The sequence below is a fragment of the Mustela erminea genome, chromosome 4, assembly GCF_009829155.1.
Source record: "Mustela erminea isolate mMusErm1 chromosome 4, mMusErm1.Pri, whole genome shotgun sequence".
Lineage (NCBI taxonomy): Eukaryota > Metazoa > Chordata > Mammalia > Carnivora > Mustelidae > Mustela > Mustela erminea.
The window spans coordinates 23827087-23842028 of record NC_045617.1 but is presented as its reverse complement, the minus strand read 5'-3'; the positions used below and the strand labels follow the sequence as shown (position 1 = coordinate 23842028).

At 39.4% G+C, this 14942-nt stretch overlaps 1 protein-coding gene across 3 annotated transcripts in view; it reads left to right on the top strand.

The window, feature by feature from the left end:
• The first annotated feature begins 345 nt into the window (after nt 1-345).
• The window catches only part of AFG1L (AFG1 like ATPase), a 221097-nt gene continuing 206500 nt past the window's right edge, over nt 346-14942 (top strand). The window contains exons 1-2 of one of the 3 annotated variants that reach the window (XM_032338881.1): nt 346-429; nt 554-697. In XM_032338881.1, coding sequence (XP_032194772.1) covers nt 562-697 — 136 coding nt within the window. In that variant the 5' untranslated portion in view covers nt 346-429; nt 554-561. Of the gene's footprint in view, nt 698-14942 lie in introns of all 3 variants that reach the window. The other 2 variants (XM_032338882.1, XM_032338880.1) reach the window with 2 other exon arrangements.

The window sequence follows — 14942 nt, the reverse complement described above, 5'->3', positions numbered from 1 at the left end:
AGAAAAGTGGAAGGAGCACATTTCAGATACTCTGCCAAAGATGAGTTGGGCGCTGGAGGTAAAAAATTAGGGCTACCATTTAAGGAATGAGACCAGGTAACATCAATATTTTCTTAAAATATGATTGCCCAGTGGGTCACCCACATTTTATTTAGGTCTCGAAATATCGGTCAAGTACTTAAACTGAGAAGACTCAGGGGTTACGTGACTACACATCATAATCACGTTCCAAATCCCCGAAACGTTTTGGGATCCTTTGCCGGGAATTTTGGCCGGCGCTGGGAGCAGGATTGCCCTCCCCCAGAGCCGATCCTTCGCCGGATCCCCTCCGCCCACGGCGCTGCCGCACTGCATGCTGGGAGTCGTAGTTCTGCCTGGAGGCGCCCGGAAGGACGGAAGGGAGTCTAGCCAGCCCTCTCGGTAGTAGAGGTCCGGTCCTTCATCTGGCTCCCTTTCGTTCTCTGGGGGTAGCCTTCTGTGAGCACGTCTTTATTTGTCCGTGCCACCGTTTCTGTTTTGGGTTTCAATAAAGTTTTCCTCTTCCCTTGTACAGATCTCAAGATGGCGGCCTCCTGGTCGCCCTTGGTTACCCTGCGCTTAGTGCAGAGCCGGCTGAGAGGGAGATGTATTGGGTGCGGGGCCCGGGCTGCAGCTCTCGCCCCTCCGGCCACCGCCCCTGGAAACACCCTTTGGAAAGGTCAGTGACTGTGCCATGAGTAGGCCAAGCCCACTGCAAATGAACGGGGAAGCCTCGGGTCAGTTACCCTCCCTACTCTGTTTTTGCCCAGTTGCCTCCTGGTTTCACGATTTTTGGAGCTAGGGGCCCTTGGAGAGAGGAGTTTCAGTCTCTCTTATCCTGTCTGGCAGCTGATGAAGGAGCCCTGAGTACTGAGGAAGCTGACCCAGGACGGCTTTCATTTGGAGGTCAGAGGTCCACTAAGAGTTTGTTCCCTTCAGGCAGTTAGAGTTAACACCTGCTGAGCCCCGTTGCGGGAGTGCCTGGCTGAAGGGGTGCAACTGTGGGATAGGGGACTGGGGGCCCTTACAGTTCGCCTTCCCTGCTCTCCCGAATGGTGACCCTGCAAGGCATCTAAAAGCCAAACCTCAGACTTCTGCCGGCCAGGCTGGCTCTCGGGGGTTCTGGGAATGCAGGTGTTCAAGTATTCTCAGATTGAGGAATCAGTTCTTGTTCTTTTCAGGTCACTAGAGGCTTCAGTGGGGTGTATTTTGTCACTAGGCTTGCTCCACTCATTCATTCAAATCGTTACGTGTTCATGAGTGAATGGTCATATGTTGCGAGTAACTAAGTCTTCAGGAGTGCTGATTTTGCTGCTGTATTCACATAGTCCCATTAAACTGCGGGATACTCAAAAGCAAGGACCAAGTGTCTTGTTTCCTCAGCACTTGGCGCAGTGTTTGGCGCCTGACCCTTAAGGTCTATTTCCTGAACGAATGAATGTTATTCTTATTGTCTTTTCCAAGCATACTTATGTTTTCTTTTTTCTTAACTCCAGCACCCCTTCTCATTGGCTTATCTGGCTAAAACCCTATCAGTCTTTAATTATTACCATCAATAGAGTTGAAATTAATACTAGAACTCTGATTAAGACACCTTAGATTTTTCTGTAAAGTTTAGCATAATTCACTTACTATATATAATGGGATATTTTTGATATCATAAGGGTTGGGTAATAATATAAACTTTATTTTTTTTTTAAATTTGTGAAACAGGTAATAAAAACAAATGATACAAGAAAAAATATGGTAAAATGTTCCGCCCCTATCCCTTAGTAGTTTTCCTCCCTAGAGGCAACCTCTAATATTAGTTTCTTATGTATTCTTCGGGACAGTCTCTGTATGAACAAATATGTATGTATATAAGTAAGTGTCTGTATTTTAAAAAGTGGTAACATACATATCCTCCTGTACCTTTCTTTTATTTTTTGTTTAGTATATCTTAGAAATCATTACATATCAATACATAGAGAACTGCCTTATTTTATTTTATTTTATTTTAAAAAATTAATTCATTTGACAGCATAAGCAGGGGGTGTGGCAAGCGGGAGAAGGAGAAGCAGGCTCTACACACAGCTGGGAGTCCGATGTGGGGTTCCATCCCAGGACCCCATGATCATGACCTGAGTTGAAGGCAGTTGCTTAATAGAGCTACCCAGGCACTCCTAGAACTGCCTCATTTTATTTTTTTATTTAACTTAAAAAAATTTTTTAAAATTTATTTGACACAGAGAGAGACAGCAAGAGAGGGAATAGAAAGAAGTATGGGGAGTGGGAGAGGGAGAAACAGGCTTCCCACTGAGCAGGGAGCCTGATGCCAGGCTCGATCCCAGGACCCTGGGATCATGACCTGAGCTAAAGGCAGACGCCTAATGACTGAGCCACCCAGGTGCTTCATAAAACTGCCTTATTTTAGATGGTTAAAATAGAATTCTATTCAATGCATGCACCATAATTTATGAAAATTTAAGATTTAAGGAATGTCATCATAATAACATAAAATTTACTGAATGCTTATTCTGTGCCATGCAGTATGCTAAGTGCTTTCTACATACTTTATCTTATTTAATTCTTATTATCCTCATTTTGGGGATGATGGATCCAAGGTTGCAGAAATTATATAGCTAGTGAAATGTCAGAACTTTTGGCTTCAAGTAAAGGCTATACTTGGATTTACATCTGACCATAAAGGCTTTGCTATTAACCTGTACTCATATTTTTAAAAAATTAAATCAAGATATCATTGCTTTCAGAATTATCTCTTAGAATTTCAGAACTCACCAGAAACCAAAGGGTTAATGGAACTAATTGCAGCTGCAACTTTTCCTCTAGACCTTTCTCATTTGCCTTTACATTTCCCTCCTACTTCAGAGATGTGGATTTGAGGCTTGTTCTCCCATCTTCTCATTTGCCTGCCTCTCCAGTAAACCCTTTTCCTGCTGCCTACTTGATTCTCAGTGATTGTCTTTGCTGCACATTGGGCAGCCAAACTTGGGTTTTGTTACAGATTTGGCAAGCTAGCCAGGAGTTCTTTGCCTGCCTGTGGGTGGTTTGTTAGCCCGTAGTTGGTGAGGGCGGCCTGGTGACAAGTCCAAGCAGCTGCCCAGGTTCTTTGCCCTAGGGACTGTCCCTGGGGCCCCATCCCAGCTGGGTACCTTTGACTTTCAGCACCTCATTTAACCTTTGTGGCAGGGAAACCGTTTCCTTGGATTCAATTTGGACAGATGTCTCTTGGTGAGTAGTATTTCATGTGTGATGGCATGTGAGTTTATTTCTTCCTCCTATTTGGTTTGGCTCTCAGATTTCTCCTCCCATTCAGTTGGCTTCAAATAGTGGGTTTTGGTTCTCTTAGTCTCCTTTTCTTAAGAAAAGGCTTGGCTAGGGAACCATTTGGTTCAGTTTGTAGAGCCCCAACTTTTGGGGAGGAACGATGTTCACAGAGGTACTCTGGGCTTCATTTTGTTGTTGTTGTTGTTGCTAAAGCTTTTGGTATTTTAGAATAAAACAAGCTGTGTTCTAATTGGAAAATGGGAACTGACAATTTCATCTCCACATGCAGCCCTTTGGCCTGTATTCTCCAAAACTGGGCAGTCCTTTTTGGCAACACTGCTTGGCTGCGTCCATTAATTATAATACCATCTTGCAATTAGATTTGTGTTGTAAAAGGAGGGTATCTAGAAATTGGACCTTTAAGATTTTGTTTGCATCTTGTGTATTTGTGTGTCCTTGTGTGTTGTAAATGTGAGATATTTTCTCTACCTCTGGGTGTTATTGTTAAAATTAATTTTGTGGAAGAGCTTTATTTAGTTGGTTCCAAGGCAAGCACTTGTAAGAATTGGGCATTCTAAAACTGAGAAGGATGGAAACTAACCCAGCTGTTTTTTACGTTCACATGATCTTGGAAAAAATTCAGTATTAAGACTAATTCAAGGTTATTGGTTTAAATAAAAGGGGCACGTCTTTAGAATTGTCAGCATTAAATGTAAAGGTTTTATTCTGCCAGTCTTTACTGAAAGTCAAATAAACTCATGTTATCACCATTGCAAAATTTGTTAGAATTTTAAGAACTTGTTCTTATTAAGTTGTATGGGTGATCTAAGAACAAATAAGCAGATGTAAGTACTTTTAACAGATGTAATTAAGACTGCTGGAAATAATAAGGGTAACAACTCTACATGCCAGGAAAGTGAGCCTGGTTACCTAAAGAGGACAAAATCTGAATGTGAAAAGTAAAATTGTGAGATGTTGTGAGAAGTAAAGTTTTAGAAGTTTTGTGAGAAGGGAATTTTTGGAAAGGAATTTTGTGGGGATTAGTTTTTTTATGGAGATTAATTATGGAGAATAGTATTTAAGAAGTTTGTTAGTGATTAACACCGGAAAAAGAGAAGGGAGCATAAAAGAACAAGAGTAGGCAAAGTTGAGCAGTGATATGATATCAGCAGAAGCCTTAACTGATTCTCTTGAGGAGTTCCAAAAGTTGGTTTTCCTTCAGAACCATCCTAAATTGAGACAAAAGGGCTGGACTTTTGTAACAGTGATTGGATATGACCACTTGGGAAGAGGGCATACCCATGGTAAGGCAGCCAACTGTCTTCAGTCAAGACAATCCTGATGGTGTCTGAGAGCTGGGGACTTTCGGGAGCCTTCCTGCAGCTGAGAGTCCTTCGTTCCTGATGGAGATATGTTTATGGATGGGAGCAGTTTTATGGATCAAAGACAATGAAGAGCTGGATGCAGTGGTGACCATCAACTATTGTCCATTGCTGAGGACACCAGAAATTGGACTGATTACTCAAGGGAACAATAGGCAGATTAAGCTGCCAGTTTGGCAAAGACTCCAAAAACCTTTTGTAATGACTTTAGTGCCAGACATGGGTTTAACTAAATATCAACCCAGTTTTCCTGGGAGGACCTCAAAAGAGCAAGAAATGAGAATTTTTTAAAAATTTTCTTTCTTTCTTTCTTTTTTATTTTTTAAGGAATGGGAATTTGGACACCATATTGGCACTAAAGCCTGTTGGAGCTAAAATGAATCCTTATCCCAGAACATCTTATGGAAGAAATGATTAACCATATTCTCCAAAACACCCGTTATAGTTAAAATACAACTCTTTTTTTTTTTTATTTTATTTATTTATTTGACAGAGATCACAAGTAGGCCGAGAGGCAGGTGGCGGGGGAGGAGAGTGGGGAAGTGGGCTCCCCACTGAGCAGAGAGCCCTGAGCAGAGAGCCTGATGTGGGGCTCAATGCGGGGCTCCATCCCAGGACCCAAGGATCATGACCTGAGCCGAAAGCAGAGGCTTAAAACCACTGAGCCACCCAGGCACCCCAAGATACTACTCTTAAATGGATCCATAGGTATATTGTGGGTCCCACTTTTCACAGCACCATTAAAAAATGTGACATTTGTGCTAAAAACCATTCTAAAACTGGCCCCCACCAGTTCTAAAAGGTATACAATTTAGAGGTACTGAACCTGGAGAAAATTGGCAGGTAGACTTTACTATTATGCCAAAAACAACAGGTAATTTTCAATATTTCTTAGTCTTTGTAGACACCTTTACAAATTGTGCTGAAGCTTTTCCATGCTATTCAGAGGAGACCTCAGAAATTGTCAAAAACACTTAAAAAAAAAAGATTTATGTATTTGAAAGAAATTGAGAGATTGAGAAAATAAGTGGGAGGAGGGGCAAAGGGAGAAGCAGATTTCCTGCAGAGTGGGGAGCCCGATGTTGCAGGATGCCATCCCAGGACTCTGGGATCATGACCTGAGCCAGACGAAGGCAGACGCTTAACTGACTGAGACATCTAGGTGCCTTATCAAAAACACTTTTAAGTAAGATTATTGCCAGGTTTGGATGGTCACTAACAATTCAGAGCAACAATGGAGTGGCATCTGTGGCAAAAATAATACAAGTAGTGTTCAGTGCCTTGGCCATTCAGTGGAAATTACATGCTTTCTGGAGAAGCCAACCAATTGGAAAAACAGAAAAAAATGAACTTTGGCAAAAATATGCCAAGAAACCAACTTAACTTGAGAAGAAGCCTTGCTTGCTTCTCTGCTTTGGGTAAGAGTGGCCCCTAGAAGTAGGCTTGGTTTAGGCCCTCATGTGATGTTATATGGAAGACTCTACACTCTTCATGACTTAGGAGTTCCTGATGAGGCTTATGTTAGGGAATTGAATACTACCGTGTAAGTTTGTTTCTAGACAAACTTTTGTTTGTTTGTGTCCTTACACTGCCTGAATCTTGGAGACTTGAGACCTGGAAGAAAAAGCACTTGGAGGGCCAGCTCCATCCTCATTAGACAGGACCTTATGAAGTACTGGTGACCACCCATTCTTTAGTGAAACTAAAAAGATTTAATGAAAATACAGTTAAGGTAGAGGTTGATTTAATTGTAAGTAAAGGTACTCCCTCCCTCTCTTTAAATAAAAAAATTTAAGTTGAAATGCTTTTCAGTATTTAGAGTTCAATTTTAAAATGGGCCTTGTATCCCTCAATTTTGGGGGAATATTTACTGTTTACATTTATATTTACATTTTTTTCATTTTTTCAAGTCCATCCTTTACTACAGTGTAATGTGAGGGAAACATTGACTTAATGTTAAACAGAAGAAGGAAATAGACCAAGGAAAGGAATGAGGGGAAAGGAAGAGCATGTTCATTGTTTTTATGTCTCATCTGAGCTTTAGTGCCAGCCCTGGCTCCAAGATGTTTGGGAAGCCGAACTATGAAGAATTTAGGGGTCCTAAAGCTCTTCATGCAAATCAGCCTACCTGGTGGCCTAATTTAAATTCCTTAGGAAATAGAACATTATGAATTCCATTTGGGGATATGTATATTTCCATTATTTTTTTGTTTTTGTTTTTCCCAAGATTTTATTTATTTCACAGAGAGAGAGAGTCCAAGCAGGGGGAGTGGCAGACAGAGGGAGAGGGAGAAGGAGGTTCCTGCTGAGCTGAGTAGGGAGCCTGCTTGATCCCAGATCACAACCCCAGCCGAAGTCAGATGCTTAACCTACTGAGCTACCCGGGTGCCCTTTTCATTAGTTTATTAAAAATTTAAATTGAGGGTCACCTCGCTGGCTCGGTTGAGCGTCTGCCTTTGACTCAGGTCATGATCCCCCAGGGTCCTGGGATGGAGCCCCAGCTGGGCTCCTTGCTCAGCAGGGAGCCTACTTCTCCCTCTCCCTCTGCCTGCTGCTCTGCCTGCTTGCGTACTCGAAATACACACTCTCTTTCTCTCAAATAGATAAATAAAATCTTTGGAAAAATGCTTTAAAAAATTTGAATTGAAATTTGGTGTCCTATATTTTAAATATAGATGCTCAAATTTTATTTTATTGCCTATTTTCTTTTCGGCCCAAGTGTTATCTTCATTTAATGTAATGGTTGTTCAACTTCCAAATAGTGAAGAGGAAACATTAGAGATTAGAATGGCCACGGTGTGGGTGGAAAATGCCTCAAATTGGCTAATTCAGTTGAAGCCTTGTATTAAGTGTGTGTGTGTGTGTGTGTGTGTGTGTGTGGTGGTGGTGGTGGTGGTGGTGGTGGTGGTGGTCGGGGAAGTGAATGAAATTGAGTCCCAGCCCTTAAATAGTTCACAGTCTTGGAAGAGCGATGAAATGATAATAGCTAACATTTATGGACCTCTTTCTATGTTCCACGTGATCTGCTAGCAGTTTCTTTCTCTTCCATAATTTAATCTTCATAAAATCCCTGTAAAATACTAGTTACCTCTGTCTCATAGATGGATAAAGAGGCGTGGTCACCCAACTGGGATGTGAACCCAGGTACTTTTTCTCCAGAACCACAAACTTCACCATTGTTGTCTAGCTCCTTAATATAACAGTGGACATTGATAGCCTGTCATGTAAACTCATCTTAAGTGTTGCAGGACTGTGGAGTGAAAGCGGCTCTGCTTGGAGAGGGGAGGGTGTGGCAGCACAAGTGTAGAAGTGGACTATAGATGGACCTTTTACTGGATTAGGGGCCCTCAGGGAGAGCAGCTAGAGATGAAGCTGGGAAGGTGGCCTGGATCTGCTTAAAAGTCCTGTATAGTGAGCGAAGATGTCTAGGCTCAGCAGGGTGCTGGTGGAGGTTTTATAAGAAGAAAAGTTGTCGTATTGGTTTTAGCATGGTTATTCCTATTGCTGCCTGAAATGCAGATTGGGAATGCCTGGGTGGGGGATACTGGAAACTCGGTGGTGGTTTAGAAGGAAGTTGTAGTTCTGGAGAGAGCGGTTCATAGCCTGAATTACTGCTGTGGTGAGGTGGGAAACAGGGCAGCAAGGGAGGGGCTTCAGAGACTGTTCTTCGATAGAGTTGCCAGGCTTTGGGTGAGACAAGGAAAGAGAAGAGTTAGGATCAACTTAGGTTTCCTAGTTTGGGTAATTTGATGGCATCACCATCCGTCAAGGTAAACAAATCAAACACACAAAAAAGTAGGGCCAGAGGCATTTTCGGGAGAGCTTCCTTTCTGGACTTGTTAAATTTGAGTTGGTTATGACAGTTCTGGATAATTAAGTTTAATTAGTTGTAGGAAATATGGGGGTCTGAGACTAAAAAAGGAAAAATGAGGTGTCAAGAGCTATGAGAATGGAAGAACTAGCCTGGGAATATTTGTAGAGAGAAAAGGAGAAAACCCTGACCGTGAGTCCTTGGTCAATAAAATTGACATTTTATGAGAAGAACATGACCTTGTTGGAGAACATTAAGAGAGGCCATAGGAAAACTAGAGGAGAAACCAAAGAGGGGAATGTTTCTAGGGTTTTCTAAAATTGAACATTAGCATATCTGAAAATTCTATTTTATTTAAGCTAGCTTTTATAAATAAATTGTTTCATGGAGGCAAGGTACTGTTAGAGCTGCATCTTGTGATTTTTTTCCAGAGTGTCTTTCTGTATCTCAATGTTGTATTTTTAGGTGTCTTTATTCAACGATGACTCATGTTCACCCTTGGTTCCACAACCTCTTTACTATATATATACATGAGATCTCGATTAGGCATTGATATGAAACTAATGTACCTCAGCCATATGAATTGGTATAATTTATTGTTAGTATATATTAGTGGTTAAGATAATGGACTTTGGACTTTACTACCTAATTAGGTGAATACCCTTATGTGTAAGTTCATGTTTCTTGGATTTTCATTAACATCTATTGTATTAGAAAAGAATGTTCTTGCCTACTCCTGAGACTGATAACTACATGATAATTTATTTTCCAATTAGTGTTTGAAAAAACATAGCACAGCTTATTCCATAGGCAAAGCTGGTGCCCTAGACGTAGTTCTAGGGGCTGGAGGGGCAGATAACAAAGGGTGGGTCTAAGAACAGAACTGATAGGAAGGAATGTAAGAGATGGGTGAGATGGGAGATTACTACTGCTTTATACCTCAAGAGCTTGATTTTCTTTGTTTAAGAAAATGATATTTAAATCAAATTCTTTGATTTGTCTTTTTACTAAAAGTACTGCAGAAATAGTAGGTGTTAAGATTCTAGAAACTGGAAGGTCAGCCTTGGGCCCAGTGTAGTAGTATGTTCCATCTATAAATTCTCTGACAAGTGATCTATCCTCTGCTTGAATGTATCTAGTACTTGTTTTCCTAGGTCACTCATATTTTTCACTGACCTGTAACTAAGGTTTTTTTCTAATTTCTCTTTTAAAAAACCTTTTCGATATGTCTGTTCTTCCTGCTGTGTTAGGTCTTCCTTCCCTAAGGTCCTCAACTGAGATCCCGTTTCTGCATCTACTTTCTTGGAGGTTCTGATATTTTAATCTCCAGAATCTTTTTCATAGCTTTTGTTCACTGTCCTGCTCCTGCCCCCTTATTTCTTCTCTTCATGGAGCCCATTCTAGGAGTTACTTTCCAACACATCATCTATTCATATTCTTGGCCGGGTAGCAGTTTTCAACAACTTTTAAAGCCTGAATAGGTAATTCTTAGAATAGTTCCTTCATAGCTTCATAATGCAACTCCATCTTAAATGTAAACCATGTAGATTCCATTAAAAAATTCTTATGTGTATGAGTATATAAAAAATTTAAATGAACCTAAAAAATGTTATTTTTCTTTAGCACTTGAAAGAAGATAGATCCCTTAGATCTCATTATTAAATAGTGTATGAACAGGGTGAATATTAAAGAGTTACTCAGTATGCTAGGCCATGCCTATAATTACTTCAGAATAGCTTTATTCAGATTTTTAGGCGGTATTTTACTGATTTGTTATCATGAAATTTAAAGTACTATTTTTTTCCTTTTGTAAAGTTATACACTGGCACATTAAGATTAACCAGCTTCGAAAGGAAAAGAATGATAACCAGCAAGCATTTAGTTTTAATTTTCATAATTTTTCTATTTAAATCAAAAGCACCCTTTTAAAGCCCCTAAATCAGCCTTTTATAAATAAAGTAAATCATCTTGTGATGCATTCCTTGATGATGGCTTATGTTGTTTTTCTAAAGAAAGAGTTTAATTAAGATTTGATTTTCTTCTATTCTGCACTTTGTTTATTCATCACTGAATTAAACATAGGTCTTTAATGTCACTGGTAAGTCTGACTTTTTGGGTCATTGATGACCATTGCAGTTTTTAAAAAAACAGCTGAATATTTATATTTGGGGTATGATTAGAACATAATAGAGCATAAATGGGCTGCCTATGACCTTAGTATGGGCTTCTGTCATTGTAGGAGAACATTTCTGGTCAGTGGCCACTGTTTACAGTTTGTTAAAATCAACACAAATGTACAAATAACTCATGAATAATTGTGAACACAGTATTTGAATGGATGTTTAATAAATATGCATTAAAAATCTAATTACAGTAATGAAGTTTACAGCTGAAATTTTAATCCAGCCCTTTAGAAATATTAAATGTGCTTTTCCTGATTGTGCATTTTTCTCACAGCAGTTGGGTAAACATTTTAAACTGGAAATCTAAATTCCTTATATAATTTTGATTTCATTTAACTAAGCATGTGTTCTTTTTGGCAACAATCTTCTTCCTCTTTGTGAAGAAGTGAACCTCCTTTTATTCCATAACTGTTACTTTGAAGAATTTTGATCAGTTCTATCTTAGGACTGATGAACATATGGGATACCAGATGAATAATAAAATGTGACCTGCAAAGACTGGATTGTGATTTTGGTTTCATTGATCGTATTGGGACAGTCATTTAATTTGTCATTTCCATTTTCTCATCTGTAGAAATGGGATTAATTATCCTAACTCTCCCTTCCCTGCAGGTCATTTACGAGGCTCAAATAAGTTATTATGTGAGAAAGTACTTTGAAAACGATAAGAATTGTTATATGAATGTGGAACTATGCTAGGAGTAATTTAAATATTAAAATGCCGGAGTTGGTAGATTCTAGTCAGTGAGTAGAAATGGAATGAATTCAACTCTATACAGAATTACTGAAGTAATTTTAACTTTGCGGGGGGTGAGGGGGAGGATTCATTAAATTAATGGCAAAGGACCCAGTCTGATTTCAGTGCTTTGAATTGTAGAAAATGCAGTTTTGATTTTCTTTTTTTTCTTTAAGATTGTGCAAAGGGCCTCTATAGGTAACCAGTGATGGTTTTTGTTCTTTTTGGATTTAACTGCTTTTTCGCTGGATACTCTGAATACCTAGAGGTTCTTTGTCATGATGTTTCAATGAAAGCTGTGAAAGTTTGATTTATAGTATGCAAGTGATATATCTTCATTTAGTAAAAAATTGATATTTTTTTCAAAAATAACTCAAGTATTTGTGAATTATTTGTTGTGCAGAAAGATATAAAGATAATATTTTATAGAGTCAAAGAATATTAAAGCTGAAGAGGGCCTGGGTCATGTAGTCAAATGATGTTATATAGGCGTCTAGTTTCTGCCTTAACTGTTTCTTTCATTTTTGGATGCCCTACAGTTAGAAAAAAAATTTTTTTTAAATTTGATTTACTTATTTTAAGTAATCTCTGTACCCAGCATGGGGCTTGAACTCATGACCCTGAGATTAAGAGTCTTGTGCTCTTCAGACTGAGCAGCCAGGTGCCCCTAGAAAATTCTTCAAGTAGAATGAAATGCGAGCTTTTCTTTACCTTCTTTACATTCGTCTTGAAACTTTCCTCAGGCACAGCATCTATAACTCTAGTCCGGACTGCACATGTGACAGTTCTTTAAATATATCAAGAATGATAATATCATTTACTTATTTACTCATTTATTCATTCATTCATCATCCTTGTCCTAATTCCATTTGACAGCCTTTCAAATATTAAAGACTTAGATTTAATTCATTAAATAATTCATTCATTCCCCAAACATTTCTTGGTACCATCTATATGCTAGACATAGGGTGCTGGGATATTACTATGTCTCTTCTCAGTGTCAGCTGCCCCTTGTCCTGTTAGTCAAGTCTCATGACATGGTTTCTAGATCCCTAGAACTTCTTCCATTCTTGAGGTTACAATCTACTTTCTGAATGTCGCTCTGAGAATGTGGTCTCCATATCTCAGTATATTCCTTCAGATATGTCTGGCTAGAGGAGTGTTGTAGTTACCTTTTCTGTGTCCTGTTACATTCATGTCTCACCTTAAGACTCCTAGGACTTTTAAGATAAGATCTCTCCAATTTGTATTCGATTAATTTTTTTAAAAATAAATATTATTAAAAATAGTACACGTGCATAGTAGGAAATACAGAAGAGGCAGCTATTAAGTATACTTAAAAAATTAAAAAGTTGTGGGGCGCTTGCCTTTGGCTCAGGTCTTGATCCCAGGGTCATGGGATTGAGCCATGCATGGGCTCCTTGCTCAGCGGGGCATCTGCTTCTCTCTCTTTCTCTGCCTCTGCCCCTTCCCCGACTCATGCTCTCTGTCTCTCTTCTAAATAAATAAATCCTTTAAAAAAAACTGAAAAGTTATTGAGGTATGATGTTCATTTAGAAAAGTACACATGATAATTGTAAAGCCTACCGAATTTTCATAAAGAGAATAGATCTGTGTAATATAACCTAAATCAAGAAATAGAACATTTATAATGCCTGAGTTGGCAACTGTTGAGCACTCTCTGAGTTGCTAGCCCTTTACTTGCAATGGTAATCAACATCCTGATATATATTACTATTAATTTATTTTGCCTGTTTTTAAATTTTACGTAAATAGAATCATGATCCTTGCTTATTTCACTTAACATTATGTTTGTGAGGTTCATCAATCTTTTCCATATAGTAACAGTTAATTCATTTTGCTGAATACAATATGACATTATACACTTAGACCACAATTTTCTTTAAAGTAGCTTCTTTTTTTTTTTTTTCTTAAAGATTGTATTGTATTTATTTATTTGACAGACAGAGATCACAAGCAGGCAGAACAGCAGGCGGGGTGGGGGAGGCAGGCTTCCTGCTGAGCAGAGAGCCCAATGCGGGGCTTGATGCCAGGACTCTTGAGATCCTGACCTAGGCCAAAGGCAGAGGCTTTAACCCACTGAGCCATCCAGGTGCCCCAGACCACAATTTTCTTAAAGGTCTTTTTATTTTTTTAATTGCAGTATAGTTCGCACACAACATTACAATAGTTCAGGTATATACCCCATAGTGATTGGAGAACTCTATTGGTAATGCTGTGCTTGCCGACAGTGTAGCTACTGTTGGTCACCATACAATGCTATTACAGCACCATTGATTATATTCTCTATGCTGTATCTTTCATCTCCATAACTTACATGTTCTGTAACTGGAAGCTTGTACCTCCCAATCCCCTTCACCCATTTTGCCCGTCTCCTACCTCCTGCTGCTTTGGAAATCACCAGTTTGTTCTGTGTTTTATGGATCTGTTTCTGCTTTTTTTTTTGTTCATATTTTTAGATTCCACACATAAGTGAAATCCCATGGTATTCGTCTTTCTGTCTGACTTATTTAACTTAGCATAATACTTTCAGAGGTCTATCCATGTTGTTGCAAATGGCAAGATCTCATTCTTCTTTTAGAGCTGCATAGTATTCCATTGTACGTATATACCATATCTTTTTTATCCATTCATCTGTTGATAGACACGTAGGTTGCTCCATATCTCCACGTTTCTGACAGTGCGGTCATGAATTTATATTCCCCCCAACAGTGCATGAAGGTGCCTTTTTCTCCACAGCCTCACTTAACACTTATTTCCTATCATTTTGATACTAGCCCTTCTGGTGTAAGGATTCTACCACAATTTTTTTTTCTTGTAGATTTTTTTTTAAAGATTTTATTTATTTATTTTACAGACAGAGATCACAGTAGGCAGAGAGAGAAGAGAAAGCAGGCTCCCCGCGGAGCAGAGAGCCCGATGCGGGGCTCCATCCCAGGACCCCGGGACCATGACCTGAGCCAAGGCAGAGGCTTTAACCCACTGAGCCACCCAGGCTCCCCACATTTTTTTTTTTTTAAAGATTTTACTTATTTATTTGACAGAGAGAGAGAGATCACAAGTAGGCCGACAGGCAGGCAGAGAAGGGGGGAAGCAGGCTCCCTGCTGAGCAGAGAGCCGGATGTAGGGCTCGATCCCAGGACTCTGGGATCATGACCTGAGCCAAATACAGAGGCTTTATCCACTGAGCCACCCAGGCGCCCCTCTACCACAATTTTTAAATCCATTCTATAGTTTTATTAGGTATTAGAGTTATTCCCAATTTTTGGCTACTGCTATTCATAATACTGATATGAAAGTTTGTACATATAGTTTGGTGTGCATACGTGTGTGCTTTCTGGTGGGCAGATACCTGAGAATTGCTAGATCGTACAATATGTGTTCATCTTTAGTAGACAAGACCAGTTTTCCAAAATGGTTACATTAAAATATATTTCTACTAGCAGCATATGAGATTTCAGCTGCCATGTGTCCTCACTGATACTTGTATTCGGTTGTAGTCACTCAACTAAATGTGTAGTGAT